General features: G+C 43.3%; 1 protein-coding gene across 1 annotated transcript in view; it reads left to right on the top strand.

Moving 5' to 3' along the window:
- The first annotated feature begins 63 nt into the window (after positions 1-63).
- The window catches only part of STT3B (STT3 oligosaccharyltransferase complex catalytic subunit B), a 108,540-nt gene continuing 90,716 nt past the window's right edge, over positions 64-17,887 (top strand). The window contains exon 1 of the mRNA XM_006270508.3: positions 64-560. Coding sequence (XP_006270570.1) covers positions 313-560 — 248 coding nt within the window. The 5' untranslated portion in view covers positions 64-312. The remainder of the gene's footprint in view (positions 561-17,887) is intronic.

Raw genomic sequence — 17,887 nt, 5'->3', positions numbered from 1 at the left:
CGGCCTGACTGGCTCCCCTGCCGCCGGCCTTCCAACGGCTCTTCGCGCTGCCTGGCGCCCCGCCCCCGCGGCAGGCCCCTCCTCCCCGGCCCCGTCCCCCTCCCCCTCCCCAGCCTCGCGCGCTGCCCGGCCCTTGCCTCGCTCGCGCCCGCTCGCGCTCTCCTGCTCGCGCCGCACTGGGATGGTGAGGGCGGCCGGAGCGGGCGGACCCCGGCTCAGCGCGGCGGCGGCGGCGGGGCGCGAGTGAGGAGCTGCCGCAGCCCCTCCCCCCGGCCTCGAGGCGGAGAGACGCCGAGTCTCCCGGGGTGCAACATGGCGGAGCACTCGGGCCCCGACAGCGGCAAGCACAAGGCGAACCACGCCAACGCCAACTCTGCGGCGCTGCTGCACGGCCGGGCCGGGGCCGGGGCGGGCGGGCTGTCGGGGGGCCTGTCGCAGCCGGCGGGCTGGCAGTCGCTGCTCTCCTTCACCATCCTCTTCCTGGCCTGGCTGGCCGGCTTCAGCTCCCGCCTCTTCGCCGTCATCCGCTTCGAGAGCATCATCCACGAGTTCGACCCGTGGTGAGTCCGCGCCGGGGCCTGGGCCGGCCGCTGTTTGGGGCAGGGAGGTGCTGCCCGCCCTCTTTCCCTCCCCCTGGGGGGTGCACAGGGGGCAACTGCCCCCTCCTGTGCCCTCTTCCCCCCCGGCAAGGGAGGTTGGTGGGAGCCTCTGCAGAGCAGCTGCTGTGGGGCCTCCAGATGTGCAGCGGCCCCTCTGCTCTGCTCTGCCCTGGGCTCCTTCTCCTTCCCCCCCCCTCCCCCTCCCCCCCCCCCAGCCAGGAGGAGGGAGGTGGAGGGCAAGGAATGCGCTGCAGGAAGTCATCATCTTTCTAAAAGTGACTTGCGGGATTACAGAGAGCGCTGTGACATTGATTTACGGGCAGGTGTTTCCCGCCCGCCTCCTTTATTTGTATTTTCTTTATTTATTTGGAGCCCTAGGTTTCCTATTGTCTCCCCCCTCCTGCCACACGCAAGCCTCCATTGGTATCTAAAGGTTGCAGTTGGCGGGTGCACCCAGCTGCTTGATCTTTGCGAGAAGGGAGAATAGGCAGTTAGGTGAAAGGCAGCACTAGTTTCTGTTCCAGTTCATGCAGCCGGGAGCTTGTGGCTGCCAGGGAGACGACACGGATGGGGGGAACGTTTTGGAGAGGCTTGCCATGAAACACTATATCTATGTGGCACGTTCCTCTGCTTCGCTCTATAAATGGACCTTCTGGTAGATCTGGAAGCAAGATCTCTTTCCATTAGTCACACCTTACCTGTGTGTTGGTGTTTTGGGGGTTTTTCTTTTTTTAACCAGTCTTGTTTTTCTATACATTTGGTCACTTGGAGGGAAGGGCAGGCTTTGTGTTTTGAAAATTAGCATTTTTTCTCATTTAACATCAAAAGTCTGAAAAAGATCATGAAAATTGGAGTTCTCCACAAATCTCTCACATGTTTCAATGCTTGGTGTCAGTATAATTTGGGATGAACTGGTGCAGAATGGTTTTTGTTTTTCCAGGATCGTATCAAGTTACTCCATTGTGTACTTTGTACTTAAACCAGAAGCAAAGAATTCTCAGGGGGGTTAAGTATTACCCCATTTTAAGAGCTTTGTTTTAATAACATACATGAAATTGAAGGCAACCCTTTCACTTAATACAAATTTTCAGCTTTCATTTTTATGAATGTATCTGATCATTTCATTAAATAACTCCTATAGGATACTTGCTAATGCTTTTTTCTCATCTAAATTTAGGTAAATGGCCTTGTCTTACTCCCTTGGGAAACTCTTCTGTACTGTAACATTTTTCACTGTCGGGAAATTTTTCTCCCCTAATGGCTTGGATTTCCCTAATAAATAGCAGTAATGGAATATGATTTTAATTAAAGTCTGTTCTGCTCAAATGAAGAGGAATCTTTGTGTGGCAAATCAGGTAGTTTTTAGTGTAATCCTTGTAACTTCTGTTCCCAGCTTTGAGAGAACTTAAGTTTTTAGCTCTTGCAATAAAAGTAAAGATTACCAAACCATACCAAACTGTCTGTGCTCTGAAGCAGCAGCAGCATCTTCCTGAGTCTTCAGAAAGATGGCTTCAGTGCTTGTGCTGCTGTATGTAGCTTTGCCAACCAGTGGCAGAATGAAGTTAAAAAAAAAAAAATGTTGGTTTTACAAGTCTGGAGGCAAACTGTGACTGCCACGAATCATGTTGCTGCATGCCAGAAATGATAAAAGCCAGGTTTGTTTGGTAATACCTTTTATTGGACCAACTACATAATTGGGAAAGCTGAGAGCTGTCTTCCTTAGGTCTGGAAAAGAAGCAGATACAGAAGTGGTAGAGGCAGGTAGTAGAGCTAATTTGTGAGAAAGGGAACATAAAATAATAACTCTGGGGTGTAGGGGTAAAGCAGGAGAGATCCTTTCCCTATTGGAGGATCCTTGGTATAAAAGAAGAGAAAGATGCTTCTCTCTCTAAGCAACCAGATGGGAGTAGGACTTCAGATTTACAAGACTCCTGTTTATGTAAAGACTTCAACAAATAAACTAGAAGCCTAATCCAGAAAGATTGCTCTGGTAGAAATCGCTATTCCTGCATAGCAGCTAGTGACAGGTAAGCTGGGTTTTCTACAGGGCATTGCCCCTAGTTTTAAATAAGGTGACGTCTTCTCTGTAGCTGTAGTCTACTCTGTCTCTTCAGGGTTTGGGGCATACCTGGTTATAGTGCCTTGAATTGTCCTTGGTAGCATCTTTAACACATTTGTGCATTGTAACCGTATCTTCTCTTATTCATCTTGTAACCAAGAGAGGGAGCTGCTGGCTGGTATTTGTGGGGGGAAAAGGGAGATTATAGTCTGATTTCTTGTGGTTGGGAAGTTTACTTGTTGCCTCAAAGTGTAAACAGCTTCCTCTTTTACCTCTGAATTGTATTTTTAATTTTCTGGTAAAGCCCATATTGTACTCAAGGTATGTGATTTTTTTTTTTTTTGATTTTTTTTTTTTTGTATGTGCTTTAAATCCAAATAAATATCTAGCCTTATTTTTAAGCTTCTTTCTAAGAAAATCTTTGTACCCAATCCCACCTTTTTATAGTTAACATAAGAACCCCCTTTATTTATCTTTCTGCCTGACGAGAATGAAATATAGTGTTGCAGGAACTGTTGAGGGCGGGCATGAACAGACATAACCCCATTACAGCATTCTGAAATGTCATTGATTGGAAACCAGATCGCACACGAACGCCTCGTGCCTCCTAAGGCTGGGGGGGCATGGCAACTGCCTGCAAGCGGCAGTGACGGGGCAGCAGTGAGCGGGAACTGCCTGCAGGCGGCCGCAGTGATATTGGTGGCAAGGACAGGCCAAGTGGGGACCGCCCGCAGGTGGCTGCAGGGATGTTGGAAGCGAGGGGAGGGTGGTGATTAGGGACAGCCCACAGATGCCACTGGGAGTGTCAGGGGAGGGGGTAGTGAGTGGCAACTGCCCACAGACACCGCTGGCAGCATCGTCAGTGGCCAGTCTCGGGGGGGGGGGGGGGGTGCACTATGCGTGGCCAATTAGATGGCAGATGCTACAGGTTAGGAAGTGTGTGCACATGGTGCTCTGGCATTCCAAGTAGAATGACAGTTAAACTTAGACATTGAAGTGCTGTGGCTCTGAAATGGATGGGGTGGTGGGGGTTGTTGACCACCCAGTCAAGTATGCTTTGCAAGGGGGTGGGGGTGTTTTAGTGTTTTGGAGACTTCAGGGGGTGAGTGACCTATGGCTGGGGATCTTTTCACTTTTTTTGCTTTCCTTTCTGTCTTAAACAGAAAAGTTCAGTAAAGTTCTGTAGCCTACACTTGACCAAATTCTTAAGTATGCTTGCCTGAAAGGGTTGTGCTTGGACCCATTCTTTTTGGTTTCCAAGGTGCTGAAGGAACCTAATGAGAAGCTGCAGTTGAGTAGGGAGTGAGGACACAGCTGGTTATTAGAAATATAGCTTATAATGAATACGCAATGCAAGGGAGTTCATTGATAAGTGATGACAGAAGAAAAAAAGGTAGTGTGTGGCAGTGGAGGTCTGGCTAGGTTCCAGAGTGGCAAAGCTGTGGAATCCCATGTGAAATGCTTACAGGACCAACTGACCCCATGTCACAAAGTACTTGCTGTCCACACACAGCACTGACCCAGTTTAAAGTAAACTGGTTCAAAAGCATACCTGATATCCAGGTACACCTTTGAACTGTTGCAAGCTTTAAACCAGTTTAATAGGCTTGTTTGTCTGCATGAGACCCTTTGCTGCATAGCAGAATAATTTTCTGTGTAGTAAAGCATCACTATTTACATGTTCACAGCAATTAGGGCTCAGTAGACTAACTTACTGTGCTGCCAGATAGTCCAATCAAATACAAGTGGTATCTGGCAGTGCAGTAAATTACTGTGCTTAAACACATGGTGTCAGTGATGTCAGGATTAGTTTACTTCAGCTAAAATTGAGCCAGAGTATATTTAGCTGCATGTATTGTGCGTGTAGATGCGCCCAGAGTGTTTCAGGTTTAAATTATGTTTGAACTGATTTAAGTGTTGTGTGTGTCCATATCCTGAGAATACTGTAAAGCAGTCCCTGATCTTGTTAACTCATATGATGTCTCTGTCAGAATCAAGTTGGGTTTTTTTGTATTGCTACCAAAGAGTAATGAGTCTCAAAGTCTGGCATATTTCTTAAAATTCTTTTTTGGGGGGATGGGGAAAGATTACTTTTAAAAGATGCAGCCATTCATGTGAGGATAGTATTACACGTTAGAGGAATCCTTAAGTTGCATGTTAGAGGAATCATTAAGTTGCTGTGATATAAAACTGTGTCCTCTGGCTGCCAAGAGTCTGACATGCTTACTGTCTGAACCAGTGGTTCTCAACTTCACTAAACTTGTGGAACGTCTTGGAAACTGCCTCCTCTTAGCTTTCTCTCCCTTTTTTTTTTTTTTTAACTACAGAAGAATGATAAAGCAAATTGCAGAGAACTCAAAGACCACGACAGATCACAATAATTTTGACACTATAGATTCCCATTTGAAATTTCTGGGTTTTATCTTGTGAATCATATGTAGATGTTTTCACACTTAACAATACTAATTTTGCATGGTATCCTTAAAGGGATATAATGGGCATCCCAGGTTGCACAGTATCCTGGTTGAAAATAAGTGATCTATACCTTCTGGTAAATTTCTAGAGAAATCAGAAGCTGTTTTATATCATTGCTGCTGAATATTACAGCCAGGTGCAAAATGTATCATTAGCTGTCCCATAGCTTTTGATATACAGAGTTGAAAAGATTGCTGAAGAGCTAGGTTTGGGGTATTTGACAGCAGGAATGTAAAGATTTAAAAAACTTGTTTGTCAGAATTCCTTTCTTAGGTCCCAATCCTGTAACTTGCTGCGTGTCAACAGAGTACCACTAAAATCAGTGCTCTGCACAAGCACAAAGGTCTGCCCATGTAGACCACTTCAGGATTTGGATTTTTTTTTAGGGCCAATGTATATAGCGTGTTCATGCATGTGTGCGCGTCACAGCTCTGCTGTTTGACGTTGTTTTTGAAAGTTGTAGGACTACTGCCTTCTGCTTGTTTGTATTCAAGCAAGTTTTATAACTCGTTCTAGTTTAGTGTTCAAGTATGGATTTTGGTAATGCTTATTTACTCTTCCAAATAATTAATGAAGACAAGGCAAAAAAAAAAATCTCTATAGGAGTTGTGTCCTTTTACTTTAATACACTGTTGCTACCCGATTCCCTTTGTGTATAGTTCTTATGACAGTTTACAGAACATGTGACAGCATCTAGGTCCAAACCAGTTTGAATTAATTTGGAGTGATTTTGAAATATTGTGGTAAATGTCTTGACAGTGCAGTTAGTTTAATAGGCATAGATTTTTTTTTTCTTTCTTTCTCCTTTCACTAGTGTCACAACCCAAAGTTGTGGTTTTTGTTTGTGTGTGCTTCAGCACCGCTAAATTATTTTTCCCGCCAAATTATAGTTTCTTTGCATGGTGGAGTTCTCTGCTGTGGAGGGGAGCTCCGGGTGCAAAAGGCTTTCCCGCCCTTTTGTAGCTTCTTTGCAGGGTGCATTTCTTTGCTGCATGCTGGTGATGCACGTTGCAAAGGAGTTCCCGCCATTTGTATTTAGATTCGCGCCACATTATTGGCCAGTTCTAAATGTAAGCATATGTGGCGGCTGGCTATTGGCTTGTTAGCCGTACAAAAGGCTTGAGTGGTTTCCGCCCAAGTTGGAGGACTCCACGAACATCAGGAGAGAGAGAAAAACTGGAGAGATACAGAACTCGCCAGGAGGAGGAGACTTCGCGCTGAGTGAAGATCTCTAAGCGATGTGGACCCTTGCGGACCCAACGCGCCTCTCTTAAGCAGGCAATAGAGGCTTAATAACCAAACCCACGGAACTTTAACAACTCCGGAGGGGGGAACAAAAGAACGAACCGCCTCTAGCCTCTCCCCGTCGCCGAGCGCAATCCAAGACGTATCCCTTTCCTGTAAACCCAATTTTCAAACCCATGGAGTCTTAACAACTCCGGGGGACCAGGGAACCGAACCCAATTTTCGAACCCACGGAGCTTAAACAACTCCAGGGCCTGGGAACCGGACGGCCCACGGAGCTTCGACAACTCCGTGGGAAAGAATTTCCGAACCCACGGAGTCTAAACAACTCCGTGGGAAAGAATTTGTCGTAGTCCTCCAACAAGGATTTAAGCGGAGCTGCATCTGGAAAGCTGTCCAGCCTACACCACTACCATCTTTGGGTGTAAGTAAATAATCTTTTAATCAACCACTACGCTTTTGTGACTAATTCTAGCTCGCCACCGGTTTTCTCCGACCCCGCATGCCCGGGCTGCTGGCCACAGCCCGCGTGCGCAAAGACGGGCCGCGGATCGCCCCCCCAACTCGCACTTGGCGGCGGGATCGGGGCCCGGCCCGCACAACTAGTTTTCTAATTCTGTCAAAAAGGGAATAGTCTTTCTTTCAGAAAGTCATTTTAAAGCTGTACTGGTGTACTGCTAATAGTTCCATTATACTCATATAATTTTAGTTTTCTTTTACTGTTCCAGTAGTCCTGTTATTTAGATTTGAATAATACAAGATGTTTATCCAAAGCTTTAAATGTCGCAACAAATTTATAAATATGGTGAAACCCCAACAGTATTAAAGTAATCACTTTAACAGGAACTGAAACAGCCAGACATCTACAAAAACTTTTTCCCACCTCTTCACTCTTTCCCCCCCCTCCCAGTGCAGCAGCAGGAGCAGGGAAACATTTCCTTGGGGCAGCCAAAGGCCAGAAGCATGGGAAGTATCCAGAGTAGAACATGGGCATGGCTATGCCTAGACCATCTGATCAATGCCTGTCCAACCTCCTCTTGAACACCTCCAGTGATGGCAAGTCCACAACTTCCCTAGACAGCCTATTCCACTGCCTCACTATTCTAACAGTGAAGATATTTTTCCTGGTATCCAATCTAAACCTACTTTGCTGCAACTTCAAGCCATTGGTTCATGTCCTATTCTCTGCAGCAAGAGCAAAAAGGTGTTTTCCTGCTTCTTTATGGCAGCCCTTCGACTATTTGAAGCTTGCTATCATGTCCTCTCAAGCACCTTTTCTACAAGCTGAGTACATTTATTCCCTTAAACCACTCCTCATGACTTAAATCATAAAAAGCTTGGAAGTCTTGTCACCTACCTCTGGACCCTCTCTAACTTCTCCACGTTCTTTTTTAAAATATGAAGCCCAAAATGGCGCACATTACTCCAGATAAGGGCTAACCAGTGCCAAGTACAGAGACATTATTATCTCCCATGTTTTGTGCCTAGTGCTTCTACTGACGCATCCCAAAACTGCATTTACATCTTGTGTGGCTGCATCACACTGCAAACATCCATTGAGTCTGTGATCTACCAAGACTTACAGATACTTCTCTGTAGTGTTGCCATCCAGCCAGATGTCACCCATTTTGTATTTATATTTTTTTATTATTCTTCCCAAGATATAGCACTTCGAAGTTGTTGACGTTTGCTCAAGTTTAGGCACTATTTGCCCTTTATGTGGTAGAGCACTATCAGCTTGCCCCTCAGTCTGCCAAGATTCTAGCTGACTTAGAATACACACCAAAAATGGTACTTCGTTATTTTTAAATTGCAAGGAGCATGGTTTTGTGTGGGCATGGTCGTAGGGTGGTTCTTAAAAATTTTCCTCTTCTCATGATTGGCTGACCTTAGGGAAACCAAGATTTTGGAAGAGCATTTCTTCTGTGGTAGAAATAAATTTGACTGTTGGGGGAGACCTTATGTTGGACGGAACATAGATATGATCTTTCTAAAAGATTAGGGAATATAACATGACGTGTTTCTGGACCCAAAGGATGTATGAATTGGAATACTTAGAACTAATGGTCTATAATACCTCCCTTGATACAGCTACTGTTCCAGGTTTCTTTCTTTAGTCTTATTGTGCATCTTGAAATTGCTTCCTTTATGTCAACTCTGTTCTCAGTTTTATTTACAAAGTACATTTCAGTATATACTGGAATTTATTTATAAATGCTTCTGGGAAATATTCTTGATAGAGGAAATGTTTCAACTTGACAGTTATTTTTAAAATACCTTTACAAATATCAGATATTTTAAAGGGTTTTTAAAATATTTTATCCCTTCCCATTGCACTACCTCAATGTTTTAACTTGTTTGCCAATTCAGACAGAGAAAAGGACTGAGCTTGTGGCTATAGTCCATGCTATAGGAAGCTAATGACCGGCTAGTCAAGTAAATTGTGGAACAAATAAAGGGAAAACTAATTCAGTGTGTGAGTTTTCCAAAAAGCATTGTTAAATCTTCTTATTGTTCTTGGTTAGCGTATGGTGCAGACAACTAGCTCAATTAATCTGTGTCAGATGTTTGTGGTAATATTTGAAATAATGCTATGTATGTTTCATGATTCATTTTGTCTTGTAATATTTTTTAATCTTTCAGTTGCCAAGTGGAGAATGGAGCTTGACATGAAAGAGATTCCATTAAACTCGTGCACTGCAGCATTTTACTTCTTGGTGATTAGGGTCAATTTCATTTGACTTTTGGTGGTGCTAGTGTTCTGAGAACTTCTATGATAATCTCATTTTTCTGCTCTAGCTAAACCTATTTAATGGCTGAAGTTTTTTGTTGTTTTTTTTTTTGGCTGTAAGTTTAAAGTCTCTTCCCAAAATAAAAACAAATTTGAAAAATTGGTGTCTTTTGCAAAGAAAGCTGAACTTCATTTGCTGCTCAGGAAAATGCCTTTACATAAAGTATTGATTTATTTGGAACAAAGCTTGTAAAGCTATATAGCAACAACTTTGTCCTTGTTTCAGTATTTCAGTTCCTATTTGCTGGCTCTACATCTGGGCATCCCTTTCTAGAGCACTTCAGTTAATACTGTACTCAAGTATCAAGACATTATCTGTGTTCAGAGCCTCAACTTTGAGTACTTTTGCCATGTTCTTGAGGCTGCAAAACTGTGCTTGTGTTAGTATGTTCAGAACGCTGCTATCTGCTGTTTTATTCAGGGCTATTGCGAAACAGGGAGAGGGGCTGCTCAACAGCTTTGTATGTTAGTTTTAACAGAATTTTGCCCAGGAGGGCTGGCTATTTTGTAGCTTCTGCCTTGGAGACTAGTGTGGTGTGCTAGGTTATCTATAGTTAGCGCTTTTTCAATGAACAAATGTCAGCCCTGTCTTCAAGCTTTCCTGGGTCTCTCCAAAGAGACTGTAAGTCTAGTCTGAAGATGAGTGATAGGGATTGCTGCTGGGTTTGCCCATCATAGTAATTTGTCTACCCCCATTAAATCCAGAAAGGCACCTGCTTCACCTAGAAATCATTAGAGCTGTGGGCTGCTCAGCAGTATTGTGTTCCATTATTCTAGATGAAGTGAAGCCTCTGTGTAAGAGGCCAAGACAAAAGCCACAAAGAAGACCACAGTTGAAGTTTAAGGGCAGGTCTTTATCAAGGTTTGATTTTTTTCCCCCATTTCCTTTGTATATCAATATTAGGGCTGTCAGTTATTTGCAGTTAACATACACAGTTAATGCAAAAAAACAAATTAACGTGTTGACTTTTTAAATTGCATTAATCACGCATATCAGAAAATTTGGGAAAATTTGGACCAGCTCAGGACCAGCCAGAATCTGTGCACACAGCCCCAACCCCAGCCCTCCCTGTGCCTGCTTCAGATGCACCCACCCACGCTAGCACCTTCTGCCCAGCCACTGCCCATTCTGCACTTACCGCTGCTGGGCTCTTGCTGCAGCTGCCCAGATCTCCTCTCTGCTGCTGCCACAGCTGCCTCTGGGCCCCCCAGTGGGGCAGTGGTGGCAGTGCAGTGGAGTTGCAGGGCAGCCAAGGCAGCTGCAGCAAGAAGGGCCTGGCAGTGGTGAGGGGGAGGGGTTGTTTTTCCTTCATGCCGAGCAGCAGCTTCTGCTTTGCTGCTGCCACTGCTCAGCATGGCCAGGTAAGCCTGTCTGAAGCAGGCACAGGCTAGGCCAGGGTTGGGGCCTGTTTGCATGGGTTTCAGCTCGGGTGAGTCCAGGTCAGGCACAAGGTGGCCTGGGGTTGGGGCTGAGGCTGTGCACTATTGGTGGCAGTAGGGAGGAGCTGCAGGGTGCATGGGCTCTGGGCCATTAAGGGGGGAGCCAACTATTGTTTAAATGTGAGATTAAAATTGGCTATTTTTTTTTTAATCTCACAATTGATTGATTGATTGATTGATTTAATCTTTTACTTATTTTTTAAAAATAATTTGTCAGCCCTAATCAATGTATTTGTAACAGGGAAATTGACAGTAATTTTTGGGAACCCAAGTGTCTGGTGATCCAGTCCACTTGTTCCTGGTTATCTGGAAGACTATCACTTTGCTAGTTCCAGGCCCTTCTCTCTCCCACTCAGATTCTACCACGAGGGAAAAAGAGCCACAGGGCTGTGCTGCTGGTCACCGGGTAAATGGTTGCTTAAGCAGGGTAGTTTTTCACTCTAACAAGAATTCCTTAGTTCTCTCCCAAGAGGCTGTACTAATTACTTTCATGGGTCTAGAGAAATGTGAAGGTCACCTTGAAGTATTAGTAAGAGCAACTTTTGAAGTACTGCCTTGTATATGCACATCACATGCCCTCCAACTCATAGTTAGCTTGATTGAAATCTTTGATAGTCAAAGACAGGAGCTGTCTTCTAGGCATTTGGTGGTCACAGCTGACCCAAAATGCTCAAATCACAGAAGAGTGCTTATAGTTTCCAATTACTATTGCTCGCTTAAATTTTTTTGGAAGCTGGAGTTGCAGCCCACACGTATGAAAGAGGAAGCAGTACTCCAGCTAGTGGCAAATAAGGTCTCTCTCTAAAGTGTGCTTAGATTAATTATTCACTGGTTTGTGGTGGTGTTGCTCCTGAAATGATTTCTTTTAAGTTATTTTCGCAGAAGGCAAAAGAATATTGATGTATTGCATATCTTACTGCATGTTCAGTTACCATGATTCAGACATAAGATCTTTAATTTTTTTAGTTACTTGTCATTCATGCCTCCAAATAGTATAGTCATTTTTAGTTTAAAGCTTGCTAAAGAAGCATTTTATAAAATGTTGTGGTCCGAATATAGTTGATGTTAGATTTATTCATTCTTAGGTAGATCCTAGCTAGAACTGTTTGAGAACTGTTCATTTAAAATATATATATATATATATATTTTTTTTTTTTTTGTGAAGGTATGGCAATTTGTTCACCAAATACCAGTTAAGATATATTTTTAAATAAACTGTTTGTGATGTTAAGTGGGCAGAAACCTGATAAAGGGCTAGGTTATTTCCCCTTTCCTACATCATACTAAACTAAAGCTAGGACCTTATTAATAATGTGTGGCATGGGCCGCCTTTTTCAGTAATAAGTGTCTACTGTGAAATTCTGCCTTCAGTTATGTAGGAATTTTTTAATATGATGGGGGGAAAAAAAAAAGTGTCCTTAATTTTGTCCTAAGAAATGGTGGAACGGTGTTTACTGAGATTTTCCAAAGCAAACATTAGACAGACTGCGACTAGCAAACTTTAATGGTTTGGGCTATAATTTTTCAAAAATATAAACCGTGACGTGTCTTATGGAAGGACCAAGCAGCCTTGGTTATATGGAAGGCCATCTGCTCTGCTCTGTTTGTAATACATGGGGACCTACCTAATTCACAGGGGCTGCCCCCCCCCCAATTTCACTGTCCAAGTTCAGTTCTGGTCACTTTCATGGTGGAGCACAGCAGGCTCCCTCATGCCTCTGGCCAAGAGGCCCCTTCCTGGACACTGACAGCCCAATCTCTGGGAAGGGATGGGACTTCTGGGGCACCTCAGCCAGAGGCATGGGGTTGGGAGGGAGAAGGCCTGCCACATTCCACCACAAAAATCCACCCCCCTTCCCCCCACATGCCTCACAATGCTAGGGTTTCCTGCATCTGTTTACAGTTCCCTCCCCCCTGCCACTTGCTGGCTATTTTATGGGGACCAGGCTTTTTCATGGGGGAACTACCATGGTCCCTTTCCCCCTCCTCCCACCTGACCCCTTACTCACTGGCACTGGAGCCCTGGTGCTGAACACGCAGCCTGGCCAGCCATGTGTTTCAGCAGTAGGGCAAGGGGCTAACCACAGAGATGCTCTGGCAGCAAGAGTGTCTCTGTGAAGGACCAAGCCTCTGGTTGCCTCAGGGCACGGTCTGAGACTGTGCCCTGCTCTGCTTTTTTAAACTTCGATTTTTTTTTTTAAACCCTTGGATAGTGGTCTAATTTTCTCCCCACAATGCAAGTTTGCAGTGCGGGGAACACTTTTTCATTCCTGCAGGTGCCTGTTACCCCGCCTCAAAGGGGTTTGAAATGGGACAAGAGGCATGTGTGTGCTTGTCTGGATGCGCCCATGGAGGATGAGTGTCAATGGTCTTCATGTACCCTCAGTTTGAGAGAAGCCTCTGTCAAGATTTACTTAATTCTTTTTAATGGCTACCCTTGTAGAGTATATAAGCACATAACATTTATGACTGGCTCACTTTAACACTCTTATCCAACTATTGTTAAAACCCTAGTTCTTTTTGGGTCATTTGTAAACATTTTGGATGGGATTTTCAAAAATATATCAAAGACAAGTCCAATACTCCTAAAAATCTATTAGCAAGAGGGTTTTGTTTAAATGTTATCCAGCAGAGGCATCATCAGCTATTAACATGTAATTTGATATAGTTTTGTCTTGACAAATAAGGAAGAATTTAAATTAAAACTGACAGGGGGCTATCCTGGGGCCAGATCTCGCTGTCGGCTCACCTGCCTGCCTAGAGCAGTCTGCCTTGCCTCACCTGCCACAGCTTGACATGATGATACCAGATGTAATAATACGGGAGACTGTCCATTTTATTCCCTGATACCTAGGGCGTTATACACGGCTCTGAACCTCTCCTTTATACCATGTCCCATGCCTTGCAGATGGCATCCAATTCCATTATTCCCCTGGCCCCTTAACTGGGCTGCACTTGGCCTCTGGCCCAACTTGGCTGCAGGTGTCCACAGATGTGCCTGGGTCTCCTGACCCTTCACTAGGGGCTCAACTCCAGCTATTGCAGTCAGCTCATGTGCAGTCCTTCAGGACCTACTTGTACACAGCCACTGGGTAATACTTTGCTTCCTCACTGGGGTGATGGGGCCTTACACCCCATGGACCTCAGGTGTCCACAAATGTGCCTGGACTCCACTCTTTGCCCAATGCCCACTTGGGTCTCAGATGGCTATAGACATACCTGGACTCTTCTCCAGGCCCCACTCAATGGGCCCAAGTCCCACCTCAGGCTGCACTCAGTGGGCCTGGGCTCCTGTGCTTTTCTGTTGGGGTATACTTCCCTAGCCTTTCCCCTCCACGGGGTACTCACAAGGCAGCAAGGGCTGAGGCTTTCTGGCACCTCATGCTTGCCCTTCACTGGAGTGGCACAGGTGTCACATTTCCTGGAAGCTGCCCTGCCACAAGGAGCCCCACCACACTATCCAGCCCCAGCAGGGTGTACTTTTAGGTCATTCCCCAGGACCAGGGACCTCCACCATCCCCATAGTTCCTGCCCTTTACCTCCAGTTGTATAAGGAGCAGCAGTACTCCAGCTGGGAAATGTTCATCCTTCAGCTCCCCAATTGCAACTGCTGGCTCTGCTGTTCAGGGCCTGCTCTTATTCTCTACCAGCTGGGCCCTCTTTCCAATTGGGCAGCCGCCATGCTGGCCATGTGACACTGATTGGGAGTCACCTGCAGGCTGATCTGCTGCCTTTTCAGGCCCTTAAAGTAACAGGCACCAAAGGTGCTCTGCCACAAAAACCAAATAAACACAGTATTTCTCATAAATAGAGAATATTGATGTTATTGAAATTTGCTACAGGATAAATATTTCTATAAGGATATCTTATAAAGTGCAAGTTTTATGTTAAAATTGTGTGCATAAGTACAATGATTTTCTAAGCAAAACTATAAATGAAAGCTCTCCATAACATATACCTATGTAGTGCTTACAGTTTCCTTAATACTTCTGATTCTGCCTTGATTAAATTTGCATAAACCCTCAGTAAAAGGTGTAGAAACAGATGGCAGGAGCAACATAGTGATTCTAACTGCTTTTGAAATCTCAGCTATAGTTAAAATTCAAGAAAGGAGCTTTTTGGTGACAACCAGCACACACAATTATGGTATAACACCATGTTTGCTATATTTTGTCAAGAGCCTGTTCCTAGAAAGTGGCAGGTATCTTTACTTGTATTTTTACAGCTTTTCAGAACTTTGTGTTTGCTGAACTTCCTCTTCTGGAAGGACAGATTCACATTGAGCTACCTTTATTCCATGTTTAAAATACGATATTGTCACACAATTTGTTCTTGTAGAGTTGCTTGCACAGATGCCCCTTATAGGGATGTGCTTGTGTAATCCAGATCATCTCTGAAGCCTTTTTGAAGAATTTGGCTGTTGAACTCATACTAATATTCCCTATTCTTATTATACCTTTGGCTCTACTTGCTTCATGTGGAGCAGCAGCACCAAGGGGATTTTATTACAAAAGCATTTGGTCAAGTTCCATTAACTTTCTCCAGCTGCTTTCTTTGGCAATACATTGTTCCTAATTATATTGGTTTTGTTGTATCTACTAGTTAAAACCTAAACATTTCACTGTAGTTATGCCATTGCAACAGTAGCATGTTTTCCAGTTTAGAACCATCTATATTTCAATCAGGGTGCCTTAAAATCCTTTCAAAGGGGTTGCAGAGTGCCATGAAATGTTAACATTGTTAGGTATGGAAACATGATTCACAAGATAAACCCTGAGTATTCAAATAAGAATCTGTAGTTCTAAAAACATTCTGACCTGTTGTGATCTGAGTTTTTGCAAAAGAAGAATTGCTCTATTATTTTTCTTTAGTCAAGAGAGTGAAAGCTGTAAAAGCTAGCATTTTCTGAAGGGTGCTTTGTATTTCGAGGGGTGTCTCAAGTCTGAAAGGTTGGGAACCGCTGATCAACATAGTTCCACTTCTAGATGTCTCATTTGTTTGAATGTTGAAAGCATTAGGGAATTCATGCGGCGTTTTGTCATCAAGTTCCAAGATAATGTAATGGTGTACAGTCCATTTGTTCTCTTGTCTTTGTTGACAGGTGTTTGAAACTTACTTTGTCCTCAGGATTCTGCCAGGTTTGTGTTTTTGGTTTTTTTTTAAATTAAAAACTGCTTTTTGTTTTTCCTTCGATTGTGGTTAGAATCTACATTTGCCTCCGATTACCAGTTAATTCCAAAGTATGAGAGATGCAGTAAAAGGACCTTAAAAGGCATCAAACAGAAAACTGGTGCATTGAACTTCTGCTCTAGGAGCAAAATGTGGACATTAAAATTTAAGTGTCCAGAAGTACAGAAACTAGCTTTTCAAGTAAATTCTTTAGTTGCATAGAGAAATACCCTTTCAATTTAAAGAACAGGAAATGGAAACATAACAACTTTGTTAGTTATTTATGTAACTTCTTAGTGGTACCCTGGAGTTGTGCATGAAAACTAATGTGTATATTCATAAAGTTTTCTATGCAACTTTGTTCTGTCAAGACATACTTGTTTGATTGTTAGCTTCTGTTTAAGACTATGAATGTTAATCTGTTCTGCCTGAACATATGCACATGGCTAAGTACATACCCCTCTAGATATATGCACACAAATGTAAGCCTACCTGAATTTCAAAATAGATCCCATATGCCCAACTGATATAATAAGTGCCATTTATTTCTGTTTATACTATATCACTTAGGCTAGTGAAGGGTTAAGGAGTATTACTGGACAGAAGTATATAATCTTAAATAGTTAGATTTCTTAACTGACCTAAGACTCTGGGTATAAACTGTTCGTGATGGGTGGGCTGGCTAGTTCTGCTCTGATGTTGCTTTGTACAATCTGCCCTGAAACATTGATTTTTATTTTTGCAGCATAGTAAAAAAAGTCAATAAATCAATATTATAACAGATGGAGCATAACAGCTGCACTATAGTGATGTCCAGTTTATTGAACTAAACAAAATCTACAACCAGAAATAACAAATAGAAGGAGATCATTCAGAAAAGAAATGGTGGATTACATGGGCAAAATTAGACAAACATCTCAAAAGGACTAAATAGGGAATTGAGTACTATATAAAATCATTTTGCTAAAGAGACTTAATGTGAAGCCATGGCATTATATACACTATTTTTTGTTAGGTCCCAGAAATTACAGACTGCATTCAATATTGCTTAATCAATGAAGTGGTAAGTGTCAAAGAAAGCATTTTCTAAGAAGTAATATTAGCTTTCAGTGGATTGTGTTAGTTATTCAGTGACTAGGCTGCTTAACTTTTTAGTCGTATTTGAACTTGAGCATGCTGCTGGGAGGCAGTTTGTTTGTTTTAAGAGGAACAGTTGTTCTAAAGGTCCTGATAACATCTGGCCATATCTGTTTCACTTCTTACAACATTGGAAAAATCTGACCAGAAATGCAAATTAATTCCAATATAGTCCTCATCTGGCTCCTTTAATATTGGCAAAGAACTTGTGGCACTCTAATGGTGCTTCTTTCTACATAATAGTTATTGTATTCTGCCTTAGAAGTAATTGCACTTATGTAGTAGATGTCATGATCACCATGTGTGTTCCCAAATGCAAACAGTTTAAAATGGAATTAAGGTTGACAACATATCTGTAATTTAGGATAAAAAAAGAGATGCTGTAATTATCTCAAATGCACATTATTTGAGCATGTGTCAGTGTACATCCCACTGTAGGTATACATGTGCCTGTTGCATAAGACTTTTTTTAGTGACTCAGTATCTATTTAGACAGCATTGCCTTGTGCTACCTAATGTTCTCATATAAAAACATCAGAAGTGGGGTGACCAGGGCTCACCCAGAGTTCCCTCTTCCCACTTTTAACAGAGCTGTCTGGCCCACTGAACTTAGAATTTGTTCCCAGAATTCATCAACTCCTCTGAAAAAAATTAATATCTGAGACTTAAATAAGTGGATAACATTTCACTGACCAAGTCCTTCTGTATTAAGCTCAAAACCTGCACTTGTTAAGCCTTGTCCTGTGATGGACTAATACTCTTAAAAATGGCTACAGCAAGTGCATGTTCTACCTGGGAGATTTCCACATTCTGAACAAATACTTGGCATTCCCCTACTTCTCCCCACATTTTGCAAAATACAAGATTGACGCTCTACCTCCTTGAGCAGTCTGTGGATGGCTTTGACCTCAGACAACCTTCCTACTTGTCAAACTCCCCATTCAGCATTCCATAGAGCACGCAAGTGACTCC

This window comes from Alligator mississippiensis, chromosome 5, assembly GCF_030867095.1.
Source record: "Alligator mississippiensis isolate rAllMis1 chromosome 5, rAllMis1, whole genome shotgun sequence".
NCBI classification, from domain to species: Eukaryota; Metazoa; Chordata; order Crocodylia; family Alligatoridae; genus Alligator; species Alligator mississippiensis.
The sequence above is the reverse complement of the archived record's forward strand: the minus strand, read 5'-3'. Positions and strand labels throughout refer to the sequence as shown.